The sequence below is a fragment of the Haemaphysalis longicornis genome, unplaced genomic scaffold (assembly GCF_048455015.1).
Source record: "Haemaphysalis longicornis isolate Haplotype H1 unplaced genomic scaffold, Haemaphysalis longicornis Haplotype H1 scaffold_9, whole genome shotgun sequence".
Taxonomy (NCBI): Eukaryota; Metazoa; Arthropoda; class Arachnida; order Ixodida; family Ixodidae; genus Haemaphysalis; species Haemaphysalis longicornis.
This window is the reverse complement of record NW_027526460.1, coordinates 128,882,860-128,899,170: the sequence shown is the minus strand read 5'-3', so window position 1 is coordinate 128,899,170 and position 16,311 is coordinate 128,882,860. Positions and strand designations below refer to the sequence as shown.

General features: G+C 45.2%; 1 protein-coding gene across 1 annotated transcript; it reads right to left on the bottom strand.

The window, feature by feature from the left end:
* Positions 1-693: 693 nt before the first annotated feature.
* LOC144152101 (thiol S-methyltransferase TMT1B-like) lies at positions 694-15,822 on the bottom strand. Its single transcript, XM_077683313.1, has 3 exons — positions 15,035-15,822; positions 8,754-8,903; positions 694-3,013 (listed from the first exon to the last, which is right to left on the bottom strand). Exons 1-3 carry the CDS (start codon positions 15,410-15,412, stop codon positions 2,780-2,782), a joined length of 762 nt encoding a protein of 253 aa, XP_077539439.1. The 5' UTR covers positions 15,413-15,822; the 3' UTR covers positions 694-2,779.
* Positions 15,823-16,311: the final 489 nt, after the last annotated feature.

The following is a 16,311-nucleotide window of genomic DNA, read 5'->3' as shown; positions in this document are numbered from 1 at the left end:
TAGCATAGGATACAACTCTTATTCAAACCTTGACTTGGCTATTGGATCTGCAGTTCTCTTTCCATGTCTTGAGAGGGTAGCGGCCACTTCCCCACATCACTAACATATAGGTAGAGGCCCAAGCCGTCCATCTTCCCAGAACCGATGCAATGAAGCAAAAACAAACTGGAATACATTTACAGAGACATCCGAACTACACTTCCCGTTCATAAGATACCTACACGTTGAACAGACAACCCAAGTACTCACGGCGCACACCCTCGACGCTACCGAAAAGTCCATTCCCCACGCCTGTGGTGCCCCGCGTAACCAGAGAAGGCCGTGGTGGAATGAGGAGTGCAGGCGAGCGCGAGAGGCCCAGAAAAAGGCGTGGGGTATCCTCCGTCGGTACCCCATGTCGGGAAACCTTTTATTGTTCAAAAGGGCAAAGGCAATGGGAAAACGTGTGCGCCGTGAGGCAAAACGACATAGTTGGCGCTCATTCATAACATCAGTAAACTCATACACAGACACACGCAAGGCATGGGCACGAATACGTAAACTCAAAGGACAACAAACACACAGCCTGCCCCTGGTCAGTACAACAGGGGACACACTGGAAGACCAGGCTGACACACTTGCACAACACTTTCAACACGTGTCCAGTTCAGCACACTACACAAACACTTTCATGAAACACAAACTCTCGGCCGAAAAGAAGCCTTTACATGACAATTACAGATCAACCACTTCCTATAACTCCGAGTTTTCGCTTCATGAGCTGAGAGGTGCTCTGAGCACGTGTAAACCCTCAGCTCCAGGCCCAGACAACAGCACATATAGAATGATACAACACCTACACGCAGACACACCTGAAACACTCCTACATTATACAATAAAATATGGCTTTCGGGGCACATTCCACGCTATTGGAGGAAGGCCACAGTAGTGGCTTTCTTGGAGGGAAAGGACCCGTCGTCCCCCTCAAGTTACCGTCCTATAGCCCTGACGAGCTGCCTGTGCAAGCTCCTCGAGAAGATGATATACCGCAGGTTCGTGCACTTCCTTGAGTACAATGGTCTTCTCGAGAACTTCCAGGCATGATTCAGGGTGGGGCGATCGACGAAAAATTGTACTGCAGAAAAATTGAAACTTAAAGGAGCCATGAAGACAAAACACAAGTTTGGTTCATTCTAAAGACGACCTCGTTACAATCATACTGATACCACTTTTAACGTCAGGTTCGCTCAAATAAGCTAAATAATTAGGAAAAAAGGGAATGGCCGTGCGACCCACTCGCTCATTTCCCGCAACAGAACCTTTGATGTCATACCAGCCTGTTCTGCGGTTGGCGGAGGCCGGCAAAAGCAAACGCAATTTAGGCTGAGCTTGTAAGCTTGCAAGACGAGCTATTTGTGCCTAAATTTAGGGCACATTCTTTTTAAAGCAATAAGAATGGTGGGACAAACAGTACAAGTTACGAAAGCACACGTAAACATAGAAGTACTCATGCGTACTGCTGTTGGTACTGCGCGCACTATGCTTGGTTTAGCTGCACAGCACTGCGGGCTTTGGGGTTGTCTCAGACGACACTGGCCGATTTACGCAAGCAACGGTGTCTTATGTTACCATATTTGTCGAGCGAGCACTATGTTTCACGAGACGTTTATTTTCTTCCAAAACAAAAACAAGGCAGGCTTAAATACGGCTTGCCACCTTATGCATGGCGCCATCTAGGTTCAGTAATGTAAACAAACGCGTGTATCGCCGTAGGGTACCTCGATGCTAGCGCCGCCGTACAGGGTGGAGTCACCCTTTGAATGGTCCCGTGCTGCCGCAATTGGGTCAACGTGCTCAACGCGTTTTTCTTTTCGTTTCCCATGAGACCCAGCAACGCTAAACAGATAAGATTATTCAAACCTCACCAGTAAACCGCGTTGCGGCAACAATATAAGCGCGATTTTGATACAATGATTTGCTTCGGCGGCGAGCGAGTGACCTAAAATGGCGGCGCCAGCGTATACGTGTCTCCATCCTGTACGGGACACGCGTGAATAAAGATACCCTAAGCTGCAGAGCGGTCGGTTCCTGTGATGTCATTGCAGACCACGAAAACACACGATTTAGCGAGAAAATCAAAATTTTAACTTAAATTCACTAATTTCTCAGTGAATACAGCATCGTTTGTATCCGGAAAAGCGCTGGGGGCACTATAAAACACAATCTATCGAATAAAACAAACTTGTATTTTGTCTTCATGGCTCCTTTAATGTAACGAACTTCGCCCGCTTGGGGGTAATTGATATTTTGTGAATGAACAATCAATTTAATTGTGTTACTTCATATGATTTAAATGCGTGCAGCTTGTAGTGGCGCCTTACGCACTATCTGGCTCAAGGCTCCGCACAAGGTTTACACTGACTATTTTCACAGGGGGGAAGGGGCTGCAGAAGAGTTTTAGCACTGTTTGAATGAGCTTATAAATTACGATAGAGCTTTGCCTGTCGCGGGTTCTAGAGCTTCAATGGGCTGCATGCTACGAATACAGGGATACGTTAGGGTTTCATAAACGGTATACGGTGGAACGGTGAGCAGCGAATTGCTGCAATTCATTTTGGCTCCTCATTTTTGTTGTTTTAATAGCACAAAGGTGCCATGTAGTGTGTACAAACTGCATGTTACCTGTCATTCAACACAATTTACTGAGGCGAAGTGGTGTTCCCTGGTGGCAGGCAGTGCAAGCCCTTTTCGGCATGAAACTGCTCACGCGTTAGATTTGGGTACAAGTGGACGTTTTCGTTTACGCTACAGCGTATCCGTAGACGTGGCGTGCCACAATGAGGGGCACGTCGAGCCGCTTCTCTTGTAGGCGCACTTTGGCGAAGCCCGCACGCCGGATGAGCTCGTCGCCTCTTCGGTTGAGGTGGCAACCACAGCAGACAAGCCACCACAGGGGGGAAGCCACTTTCTGCTGCAGCCTGCCGAGGGTGCCCTCGGGAAATGCCACATGTTCCATGAACACCAGTCGTCCACCCTGCGAGACAACAAGAAACGGAACTCGTCACCGCTGTCACTGAGTATGTCGTGACGTCATTCATTCATTCATGCATTTCTTCGTTCTGAGCAGCATAATAAACATACTGTTAGATAAAATTTGCTAAACTCTTTTTTTACTTTAGAATGTCGGCGGCAGATTTCAATTCTTTCATCATCATCAGCCTACTCAGGTCCACAGCAGGGCAAAGGCCTCTCCCATTGATCTCCAACCGCTCCTGTCCTGCGCTACTCGAGTCCACAGTTTGCCACCCGCATTTCTTTATTTCACCCCTCCATCGAGTTAATGGCCTTCCCCATCTTCTAGACTCATTTCTTAATATCCACTCTGTTACCTTAATTGTTCACCGGTTGTCCGTTCGTCTCACTACATGGGCAGCTATTTCTTTTTCTTTATTTGAAATATGATATCTTCTATATGTACTCTAGTTTGCTCTCTGATTCAGGTAGCTCGTTTGCTGTCCCTGAGTGTTACTCCTAACATTATTCGTTCCATGGCCCGTAGAGCCGACCTAAATTTGCTTTCTAGTTGTTTAGTAAGGCGCCAGCTTCGTATATCCGAGTGTTACTCCGTTCTAGATCTTTCTCTTGAGTGACAGAGGTAGCTTACTCTCATTATTTGGGAGTGCTTGCCTAGTGCTCCCCAACCCATAAGTATTCTGCGCCGGATTTCTCTCTCGTGGCTGGGGTCAGCACTAACTATCTGCCTTAGGTAGTTATATTCTTTTACTTCCTCTAGCGTTTTGTTTCCTAAGCTGACGAGGACGTTTTGGGCATGCTCATTCCTCGTTACTTTATATTTCTTCATGTTTATTTTTAGCCCCACGGCCGCGCTTTCAGATTGTAGTTCCTCAAGCATTGTTTGCAGGCGTTCTGTAGCCTCACTCAGCAAGCCTATGTCGTCCGCGAACCTCAAATGGCTCAAGTATTCCCTGTTTATCCTTAATCCTATGTTCTCCCACTCAAGCTTTCTAATTACCCCCTCCGACCTGCTCTGAATTGTTTTGGCAAGATGGTATCTTCCTGCCTTACTCTTTTTCTGCCCGTGCATTTTTTATATGTGTCTTCTAGATGTCTTATGCAGGTCTCCGCTATTTCTTGGTCTTTTAGTGCTTCTGGCACGGCTGGGGTGAGTGCGGAATCAAACGCTTTCTCATAGTCTATAAATGTCATGTGAAGGGGTTTATGATATTGTGGGGATTTTTCTATCACTTGATTGACAACGTGGATGTGATCCATGGTTGAGTACTCTTTCCTAAACTTAGCCTGCTCTCTGTGTTTTTGGAAATCCAGGCTGTCACCTATGCGGCTAATTATAACTTTGGTAAACAGCTTGTAAGCAACTGAGAGTAGGCTGATGGGCCTGTAATTCTTGAAGTCCTTGGGATCTCCCTTCTTATGAATCAGAATGATGTTGGCGTTTGTCCAGGCTATTGGTACTTTTGAGTCTTCAAGCATTCCGGAAATAGTACAGCAAGCTTTTCCAGTACAATATCTCCTCCCTCCTTTAAGAGATCCACGGTTATGCCGTGGTCACCTGCAGCTTTTCCTCTTTTCATGTCTTTAAGAGCCTTTCCTACCACCTCTTGAGCTATTAGTTGAACATCGCAAGTTGAGCTTCTACTCTTAGTAGTTTTTCCTGGTTTAAAGTCGCTGGTATACACTCTGCCGTACAATCGTTCTGCTACATTTATTATTTCGTCCAAGCTGTGCGTAATGTTACCTTCCTCGTCTCTGACTGCGTACACCTTGTTTTTGCCGATCGCTAGCTTTGTCCTAGTTGCTGTCAAGCTTCCCCCTGCTTGCAGCGTTTCCAAGATCACTGCCATGTTAAATGCATGAATGTCGTTTCCGACAGCTCGGCTGCTTCAATCTGATCTACCGTACTTTACACTTTCACGTTCTTACGTTTGGCAAACAGTTCCTTCGTTTTATTAGTTTTTCAGATTTTTCCTTACATGTTGTTTCTCCCACAGTTGCTGCTGATTCACTGATTGCCGATGTTAGGTTGTCATTTAGCCTGTCTACACTGACCTCGTTCTGCTCGTCTAGAAGCGGGAATTTGTTTTGAAGTTATTTTAAAATTCTACGATCTGGTTCAGATTGAAACCTTGGGGGGTTCCTTTGCTTTCACCAATTTCCTAGTTTCTCTTTTGAAATTCAGCCTGAACTTGCATCTCACCATCCTATGATCGCTGCTCCGAATCTTACTTGGCACGTCTATGTCTTGCTAAATACCTGGGTTGTCAATTAAAATGAAGTCAATTTCGTTTTTGTTGTAGCACCGGGACTTTTCCATGTCCATTTCGTAATATTTCGTATTCTTCCTTTCGTATTCTTTCGTTCATTCTTTACGCAAAACTAATTACGTGCATTCGAGGTCGAAAGACTGTACTGCTCCAGCAAAATACCTTTGTATAATTATCTGTGTTATACATTTGAGCGTTTATAGAGCCGCAGCGCCTTCATCAGAGCACAGCATCGGTATTGCGCAATTTTCTGATGGTGGTTTAATCACCTTGGGTTAATGGACGGCGTTTCGGCATTTTCAAGGGTTAACGATGCAATCAAATTGACCGCAGAGCCACCGTTACGGTTAGTAATATGAGCTCCAGTTCCTAAGCATCAAAGCCAACTTGCTCCGAATATTTTGCACAGAGATTGTAGCCGCTGCACGCACATATACTATCATATGTTCCCTCTGAGTCCAACAAGCACTCAACTGGAGTTCTTTTTTTCTGCCCCTGGGTCAGACGTGGACGCAAATGTGAGCCACTGGCAAATTTGAATCAGTACGTTAGTTGAAAAATTTGTTCGAAGCAGACCTTATCAGCGTAATTACTCTTCATCAGCTCCACACTTGCTGGAAGGACTGTGACTTATACATCAACCACATCCGTTCATGCACCATGTTCAAGGATAGTTTTACTCAATGCAACACAGAGGGACGATATGGCGAGGGCGATCGGCACCGCGCCGGAGGATCACATTAAGGGAGGTCTGTCGATTCTGGAACCGGTGGAACACCAGACAGAACTCCATTAGATCTACCGAAGGCTGCTTATGAGCCTATTTTCCATTTTGTTTATCCCGTAGGCCTCGAACGTGCCAACTGTGTCTCAACCTAAAGTACTCCACAACTGAAAATTGAAATATCTTGTACGGCGTAAAATATGGTAAAAGGATCACTCTTATCTAGGAAAAAAATTACAAGCTTTACAACAAACGTCACTGCGAAAAATTTGCATCTCAAAGTTTCCAAGTTTAGCGCTTCGGGTATTTTTTTTCACATTCTGCCTTCGTCTATAGGCGATTGAAGACGAACGTTTATGTATAGTGCCCTAATAACTAATAGACTCGTAAAGAAAATGTATAATAATAGCAATAATAATTAAAATACTGGATTCGTAGACAGAATACCACACGAGAAGAAGCCCCCACTAAATATTATCTGTTTCTATTCATGGAAAATACTAAGAAGCAGCGTACGAAGATTAACTAGTTATAAAATATAAATACAAGGATTTTAGAAAAAAATCTTTCAAATTACCAGACTAGTCCAAATTTAATTGCAAAACCACAAGAAATCTCAACCATAGAATCCATTAAGACGTATAATCTCCAAATTTCTTTTAATGTATGGCATGTGATCATTACCATTCAAAGAACCCGAATATAATTTCAAGAGCACCAATGAATACATCAAAGGAACCAAATATCAATTATTTTAATTAGAAACAGCTGCACGAATTTAACACATTAAAAATACACACGTTAAACGCAAGTTGCAATTGCGGACGATTTTTATCGACAGCAAGGCTGAATGTACAGAAGTTGAAGAGCCTAAGAAGTTCTTAACATAGCCTAAAAGACCTAAAAACACGAAATTCGATCTGCAATAACGAAGTTAACCCCAGTTATAATGCAACTGCAATAGCAGCATTAAACAAATTCCCAGTATTTCCTTCCGAAATATTACACTATAGTAGCAAAATAAAAATACGTCTGATTTGCATTCTTTTCGAGAAATTTAAGATCACAAAAGTCCACATTTTTTAATGAAAAATGTTTCAAAATATTCTAATGACTTGTTACCTGGATCAAAATCATAACAAAAAATAGAAATAAAACTATAATGACAGTTTCATACAGTTTAAACGCGAAAGGGCCCAAACTGAAGAAGCAACAAAAATTTCGGATATGATGATAAAAATTTACCAAGATTTTTAATCGCCTATTTGTACGAGGACGAATACACAGCTCAAGGGCAGATCACAAAGATGGACATAATTTTAAACTCTACAGCTACAGATCATATGTCCGGATAGACCAGGAATCAACGTCTTAACGCGTGCACACATGGTCATAAACGCCTCTCGACAAGAAAATATTTGTTTGTACACTGACGCAGTAAAAAACATAAAGCCTATGTCGAACATGGTCCTCCTGGAGCCGCGATAAAGTTACAACCCACTCCGTTTGTTTTCCCTATGTGAAAGTGGAATTTCAGAAGATTCGATCATATTTACATCTTTCCAGATTTTGTCACGCCTGTTATGCATATCCACACTCAAGTGTTGATTTATAGTGCTAACCACATGGAGCGACTTTGCAAGCGATTTCGGGAGCGACGCGACTAGCGACGTACTACTTTTCGCCGCGGACCAGATCGCTCATTGCATCACTGTGTTAGTAGCTGTGTTCTGGGTCACCAGAAGAAGTCACTCACCTCCCGGAAATGGCCTGAGCGACAAGCCAATAGGAGAGCCTTAAGGGGCGCAACTTCCGGCTTAGGGAGAGAACGAGGGAAAGGGGTGAGCGGCGACACAGTGCATCCTAGAAAAGTACGACCCTCTGCTCACTGAAATACGTTTATTTCCAGTTTTTGTGACAAATGCACACATAAAAAAACATTGCGGCTGTGTGTACTTCGATAATCGTATTGGGCGCTGTGCGGCAATATTAGGATAGCTCGTCGCGTCGCTCGCGCGATCATGTGGCTTCCTCAGCGAGCGATTGGGACGAGCGGTTGCGGATCCCTGTCGCATCGCTCATCGCGTCGCTCGCAAAAATCGCTCCATGTGGTTACTCCTTAAAACCAATTATCGCATATAGCGTTTACAGAAACTAAACGCATTATCCTGCCTGAACAGCACGCCAAAATCAGTTTGCGTCCCTTACACCGACAGTAATTTTGCAGCTGTCATTGTCATTGACCTCGAGTGGGTTTTTGCACACGGAGTAGATGGTGAAGTGACTTGCCATTTCAGTGAGCGGAGGAAGTGGTGAGTGAGGAAAGGACAAGGGAAGAATGGGACAGCAGCGGACAGGGAAGCAGCTCGCTTATCCCCTATCTGCAGTTAATTTTAGTGAGGCGCAGATGAATTTGTCCTGGCGTGGTTTACGGATGATGATGTTCCTTGAAAAAAACCGAACACTCCTGCGGCTTCTGATGACAAGTGTCATCGCCATTCGCCGATCACCCTGAATTTGTGCGCGCGGATGGTGGATTTCTTGACCAGGGACACCGAACCATGGGATCACGAAGACATTGGCGAAAGTAGCATCGCTGCAGAAAGCGATATAATTCGATCGTTCCTCAAATCTGGTGGCAAATTTTCCACAGCAAAGTGTTGCCTCTAAACTAAACGAATATGAGAGAGCTACCAGAGTTTGAGGAAATAAGTAAACAGTAGAGCGCCAGTTGTTGACGCCCCTACCTTGACCAGGACTCGCTTGCATTCTTGCAGGACCATCTCGGCGTTGTGTACAGAACAAAGCACGTGTGTGATGAGCACCACGTCGAAGTGATTGTCGGGAACCTGCTTCATGTTCTCTGCGTAGCAGGGAACCCAGCGCTCCATCTCCACCTGCACGGGGCCACCGCGACAGTAAAGTGAAAGCACACGCAAGCTGGTGGCACGGCTAAGTGGTGTCGCACAGACGTGGAACTTTCCCACACCTTTCGCCCCCGTACTGTCAACTATTGTTGACTACGAAATGGTTAGCCCGGTAACTTGTCAGGTATCATTTGATCAGTTTACAATTTAATCATAAATCCACCTCTCCACTGTAGTGAACACTGCTCGGGTCTAAGGAGTACTTACAGGTATTTCGCTTGTTATCTTATCCCTTCTTATCTCACTTCACGGAATAAAGAAGGCTGGTGCAATCTATACCCTTTCTCGGCTCTAGATTATTAAATTTAACAATTACAGTGAAGGACAGAAAGGGTTACGGAACACAAAAGAGAGATGAGTACAAGATGTAATATTCGACCATGGTGGGAGTCGAAAGATCACATGATGGTGGCACAGTTGGTGTCGCCATTCGTACACGCGATTGCAAGCGCCAGTTTTGATCCAATCTAAGAGTAATTACGTGCTCGCGGGGTTAGACAGATACAACCTCATGATGGCTCTCGTCATGAATACTTCTATACTCTCATTTTCCATCATCTTCCCACGATGAAGATAAGGGCGAGGTGACGAGGAGATTAGGGAAGCGTGTGAGGCTGAGGGAGAGTTACTCCACGTGAGGCGAGTTAGGCGAGTCTGGTTGGGGTTAAGTAAACGTTAAAAACGGTGTCTTAGGCCACAGCCAGCTTTCAATACTGATTCACCCTGTTGTTTTTATCGTCTTTGCTACTACGAACTCCCACGACGTAATTTACAGTTGCCTTGTACGCTGTTCTTTGTGAGTAATTGATAGTTCTGTTCAGCGTGAGCGCTCAGTTGAGATTGCAGTGGCGTAAGGCCTAATAGTTCTTCATTAATCACAGCTAACATGCCCGGAATCGCAGTTGTGGCTCCCTCCATTGCTTTTACTGGTAGCGTTGTTAGATGAGGCCTCCGTTGTCCGGGTGTGGATTCTTTGCAGTCAAGCACTGATGAGTCAGCGCTGGGTCAATAAGACAAACCTGTGTGGCGATGGGTGTTACCAAATGAAGCGCAGGGAAAGTGTCTTCAGTGTGTCAAAGTGAACCCCAGTCGAAGCGTAAATGTAGACGCAAGCATTTGCTGTTTAACCAGAAACTGAAACAGATTGTTTGTCAAAACGTTTCCATGTGAGCGCACTTAAAGCACCACCGCAGCTATGAAACAATCATTGCTGACCAGTATGGTTGAAAGTTTACCCTCTAAATTGCTTGTGCAAATTCACACTCTTTGCTGAAAGAAATCAAAGGTAACTGCTGTGAAATCAGAATTCACCTTTTCTATAATAATATTAAGAGAAACGCAAAACAGTAAGCAGGACTTCCGTAATCTTTTTGGAGTGCACAAAAAGGCAAACATTGGAGTACTCTGTAGCTGCCTCAGTAACGCGGCAAGCAAAGCATATCCATGCTGCCTATTTGTTTATATACGGAGCAAGCCTATATGCGGATGAAGGCTTTAATACAGACATTTCTCCTGCTAATAGGTGAGCACAATTATCAAGGGGTGGAATAGAGCTAGCTTAGTAGAGTGGGTAAAAAACACGTTCAGAGCACGAGGTCGCGGGTTCGATTCCCGGCCGCGGCGGCCGCTTTTCTGATGGAGGCGAAAAGCAAAAACGCCCGTGTGTACGAGATTTCGGCGCACGATAAAGATCCCCAGATGGTCAAAATTAATCCGAAGCCCTCCACTACGGCGCGCCTCATCGCCTACGTTGCGTCGGCGCGTTAAACCCCTCAATCAATCAATCAAAAAACACGTTCACGGGATTTTCTTGGAGGCGCAAAGTAACTAAAACCTTAAAATATCTTCACTACATAGGTTTAAGCGCCAAGCACAACTCCAGGACTAAGGAGATAGACAGGACAGCGGCGCCCTAACAACTACGCTTTCTTTCGCGTTCCCACTGATTATAAAGCTATGGAAAAACGCAATCTGATACTCCACCAATGAAACGTGTAAAGGCATGACAGCGGCTGCGTGCTCTACCTAATTGTCCAGACAGTCCATCTTGCATGAAAATAGATCCACCAAAGGCTTGCTTGTGTTTTTCTTTCCCATCATGTTTATCACGTAGGCCTCGAGGATGCTCCTTTATTGTTGTTTGACGTACGACTTTGATACTCTTGTGTGGTCCAATCAGTGTTGTACGGAACGGCGTTACAAGGAACGGCGTTCCTGGAACTAGTTCCTTTTTTGAGGAACGGAGGAACGCCACCGTTCCATTAAGGGTCGGTGGAACTGTAACGGTAACTCGTTAGGTTTTTGAAGGAACGGCAGGAACGGCGTTCCTACCGTTACATAGCTATGATTTGGTTGTTTTTGATTCCAAGGCTCGAGTACAAAAATCCACAAGGCGCTACTGCGTTTCCCTTCCTATAAGCTGGTCAATTTTCCCGCCCTTCAGCCGTAAGTGCTTCTTCGAAGGTCAAAAGCAGAAGAATAACCACGCAGCAGGCCGCAGCTTTTGGTGGCTTTCATGCTGGTTGGACTTAGCGGCGTTCGACGGGTGAATAGCGTAGCCGCGAGAATGCTTTTCACCTTTCATCGTTTGCCTGGGGAGGCCAGGACGCGCGTCTGGCCGATAGAATTGGTCCCTGGCGGGGAAAGATTGTCTAATACGGGATCCGGAGATTTCGGTGTCGGACCATTAGGTGATGACGTTTAGGTGCGGACATTTCTGTGCACGGACATTTTGGTGCACGACGTCTTGGCCCAGACATTTTGAGTCACGGATGTCCCAGGCATTCTTTGAACATTTTAGCTTTAATATTGCAATTTTGTGACTTGATATGATTTTACTTTCGAGACTAGTGCTTGCGCCGCCGTGCGTGGAAACTAACGCTAAACCCTCGCCGAGCATTGCCACCTAAAACCCAATTTCTGTAGTAGATGGTAAAAATTAACGTTGTTAATTTGCATGCGTTCAACCTTGTTTTTTATTTTAACGCTCATGTGAACAACCTTACTACTTTGAGTGTTACCGAAGCGCTTTGATTTCACTTCACCCAACGGTGCAAGACGCTGCTGCTTTTAGTCCCCCCTCCCCCTTCCACACGCACACCGCAAAACATCCGCGAAAAAAAAGCAACAGAAAAACGAGGTAGATTAAGCGCGTGTGCATTCCGTTTTATTATCTTCTCCATCAATGTCGTATTCGTTTCATTCGGTGTCGGTTCTACTTAAAACTAACCAACCAACGATCGCACTTACGGCGGCGTTACTTAGGGGAGGGGAAGGCTGAGCCCCGCCGGCTACAAGCCCCCTTGGTAGAGAGAGAGGGGTGTCACTTGTGGTTCACCATTGCGTCAACTGGACTTCGAAAACTTGAACACGACTGTTGCCGCTCTCGTCACACTACCATATTCAATTTTTTTGCTCCTTATAATGAGAGAAAGCAATGTATGCCTGGGGTGTCCATGACATGCGCCACTTGAAGAGTTGATTCCCAATGGGGAGACTGAAGGCGAAGACAGAGCGATTCCTGGATTGGGGGCGCCATCGGTATGACCGCGACGCGCGGAAGGGCGTAGCCAGCAAACTATAGTGGCCATTGTGTTCTCTGCGGCTTTTTGGGTGGCTTTTTGTTGCACATTATAGAGGTTTCGTGAGCTCCTGGTGAATGTAAAGCCTTTTCGTGTATCACTGCGGTGATGCTTCAGACGCGTGAACTCCGCCACGCCTGTAGGATTTTCAGGGAAAACCGAAAATAATATGACTGAAAAAGAAATCGGGTCGAGATTCGAGCGCGCAGGCGGGAAGGGGGGGGGGGGGGCTAGGACATGGAATTAAAATGTGGGGAATGTAGGCATGTAAACACAAAATGAAGGTTGGTTTTCCCGAACAGGATGGGTGGAATTTGTATGCACAACCCGTACGCCATTAATCAATATTTAGGACATTAGAAGCTGCGGCTGTTTTCAAAAAGGCCCGTTCTTCCTCCACGACAATATCCTAGACCAGTGTTCCCAAATTCATTTTAGCAAGGCAGCCCAGGCTACGTAATATACTTCATAAGGTTTTCTGCATTCTGGGGGCTTGCTAATGTTTACTTTTTGGATATTGAGAGTGTGCATGTAATTTATGTAATTTTCGGGGTGTGTAATTTTTAAAAAATACAAGAAAGGCATCGGACCATCGTAAAGACCGGTCTTAGCTAAAAAAGAGGGAATATATTAACAACCAATCGTAAATGAAAAAAAAAACGTGTGCTAAAGAATTCAATCGGCTGCATAACAGGTGTCCCTAGGAATAGGTATTAAACAAAAATATATAAATGTAGAATTTCTAAATATACCTGGCAAAGATCAAACATGGCATCAATCAATAAATAAATTCACTGCTCCAGATTGTTGTCCATAACCCACGTTAAGCGGAAATAAAAATATAACGGCTCTCGCAAACAGGCAAGCACTGGATAATTTGGTCGCTGAAAAGTTTGCGCACCGAAATGTCCGTACACTGAAATGTCCGAGCACTAAAACGCCCGTACACCAATATTTCCGTACGCCGGAATGCCCGCACACCGAAATTTTCGCACCGAAACATCCTGCACCGAAATGTCCTAGCGCCGCCTGGAGTTTGTCCGGTGCTCCCTGAAAAAATTCGCCTAGGAGATTTTCTTTTGATTATTTTTATCTCCAGATAATCTGCTGCCGGAGGTGTTAATATTCGTATAATATACGTAGTTCGATGTGAGTTTTAAATTTCTCACTTAATTTCGCCCCAGAATTATCCGAAACTATATCTTAGTTTAAAAACCTAATTGTAACGTTAATGTAACGACACGTTCCAATTTTTGAAGTGGAACTGGAACGCGTTCCTTTCGCAATAAAGGAACTTGTAACGGGAACTCGTTACAAAATTGGGAAGGAACGAGGAACGAGCTTTCGTTCCTATTTTAGAGGAACGTGTACAACACTGGGTCCAATGCTGGCGTGAAACCATCTGCGTTGAATTGCGTCTTGCAATGTAGCGCCGCGTTGCTTCCGGTGCTGCATGCTCCCTCAACCGGTCGTTGAGGCAGCGCCCTGTCTGCCCTATGTACACACTGCCCGCAGTTCAAAGGAATTTCAAGAGAAGAAATGCATACAGCCTTAAGCATTTTTTTTTTCAAGTCTTATTCGGTGAGAATAAAAGCTCTTGCTCTTGTGGTAAGTAAATAGGCCACAGATGAAAATTTTGGAAACCTAACCGATGCACGCCGGTCAAAAACCTACGGGTAGGGGGACCTAAACGTATTCAGTCAATGAGTGTGGTACCGTTTTATGACCTGCATCTTGGCTCTCCTTATAAACTCTAATTTATCATTAAAACATGACTTTACCTTTTTTTTCAACAAATATTTACTTAGGGATGCATACAACCTGCGTACCAATGGATTAGTTAGGTTGAGGTCCAGAACGAATTGATGACCAGAGAGTAGCGTTCTGTAGCACTTAAAAATTTCATCGATAAATATATTAAGAAATGAAACTAACTGCTGTCTGCAAGCGCAAATCGCACTTAACTGCACCACATCTACGCAAACCGCTGTCGTTCCTATTACAGTATGCCTCGTTTTTTCTTTTTGTCTGCTTTACCTCTGCAATTTTCGTTAATGTCAGGGCGGCTCAGTGTTCGTCAGAATAATTTTCTATGTAGCATCTGTATAATGCATGTTTTTTTTTTTTTACTTTTCGCGCCGCTTATTATTGTTCCCCTACGTCATGTTTTTCTTTCCACGTTTTGTTTGTTATGAGTTCTGTTTATTATTCGAACTGTAATGTGTCACTAGAATCTGCTTGTACTAGGTGTACTGTACGCGTGTTACGTTATTTGTGTTCATATAGCCATGCTGCCTGTTGTATACACCCGGAATGCTGGCCTCGACAGTGGGCAACAAAGTCTCGTTTAGCCACATCTCGTGGGCAGTTTACCTCACTGTATTCATGTCGGAAATAAACTATCTATTTAAAGTCCACAGATACGACAAGCGATATCTCAATCCGTATGCACGTCTTCGATAGCTCGGCGATACAACTTACTCCGAACTCAAAATGTGATGGAGGAGTCAGACCACCAACCTTGGGGAACTTCTTTAAGGTCTCCAGGAAGGCGCTCTGAAACTCGGTGTTGGGGTCAACGTTCCAGTACTTCACCCTCCTTCGCATGTGCTCAAAGTTGGCGCCGAAGCCAGCGCCGACCTCCAGCAGTCGTACCGCACCGTCTGCTCGCAGCTCGAGGTCGTGAGACTCGACGGCGTCCACAGCGGCCAAGGTTTCTCGCCGGACTCCTTCGAATGCCTCATGCCACAGCATCTTAATCACGGCGAAAACTCGCACGAAAAACCACTGGTGCAGGCGGGGGCTTAACCTGAGTGGCACCGCAAACACGGCGGCGAGGATGAACACGATTGTGAGGAACACGTAGTCGAGCACACGGTACAGTGGCGCCTTCGCCATATGGACCTATTCTCCCCTGTTTTAGACTGCTTGTCTCTGGGCGGTTTTGGAGGCTGCTGCTTGATTTCGTGCTTCGGCGACAGGGAAGGCGGCGCTGACAAGTGCGGGAATTTCGCAAAAGAAGAAATGCAGAAGGAGAAAACGGACGCGCAGCTCTTACTTACTCTACGCGTATCTACAGTCCAGTCAGGCGGACGTCGTATGCGATAAATGACACACTGAACGCCTCGGGCGCCCGTTTGGTCCAGTTTCTTTCCTGCAACGTGACAGCCACTTGATAGAAAAGGCGAGCGAAGGTCCATCTTGATCGAGCGCTGTGTCGGGAAAGTGCGCGCAGGAACGTTAAGTTGGACTCATTTGAGGCGAGTCGTGAAACTGTCGCGGCAAAGCCGGACGCGTTGGTCGGAGACCCTGCAGGCCGTTTGTCATGTTGATGGTATCCTCACGACCGCGGGAAGGAAAAAGATGACCACACCCTTGTCAGAGGTCATACAAGGAAAAAAGATAAATGGCTATAAAATTAAGTTCAAAGGCCTGCACTAGGTTATGCTGTTTTTTATTTCAACGTTTATTGAAATGTAGAAAAAACACCCGGGGGTCTCTTGCTAGTGCATCAGACCCCCTGGTTATGCTGTTTAAGATTACCTTGTACGCCGCAATACCCTCACAAAATCATGCATCGAATACAACTAAATGATTTTTGTTAACTGCGTGATTTGTAAGTTCTTAACCCTTTAACCGACGTTAGTATCTGTGCTTGTTAAAGTGAAGTACCTTGTCTAGTTTATGTCCCCAGCCAATAACTGCTTTCCTTTTCCGAAAAGCTTTACGTCATGCCTGTTTCTCGAATAAAGTTGTCTTGGTCCTGCGTCAATTGTAAACGCTTTTATTCACACTCT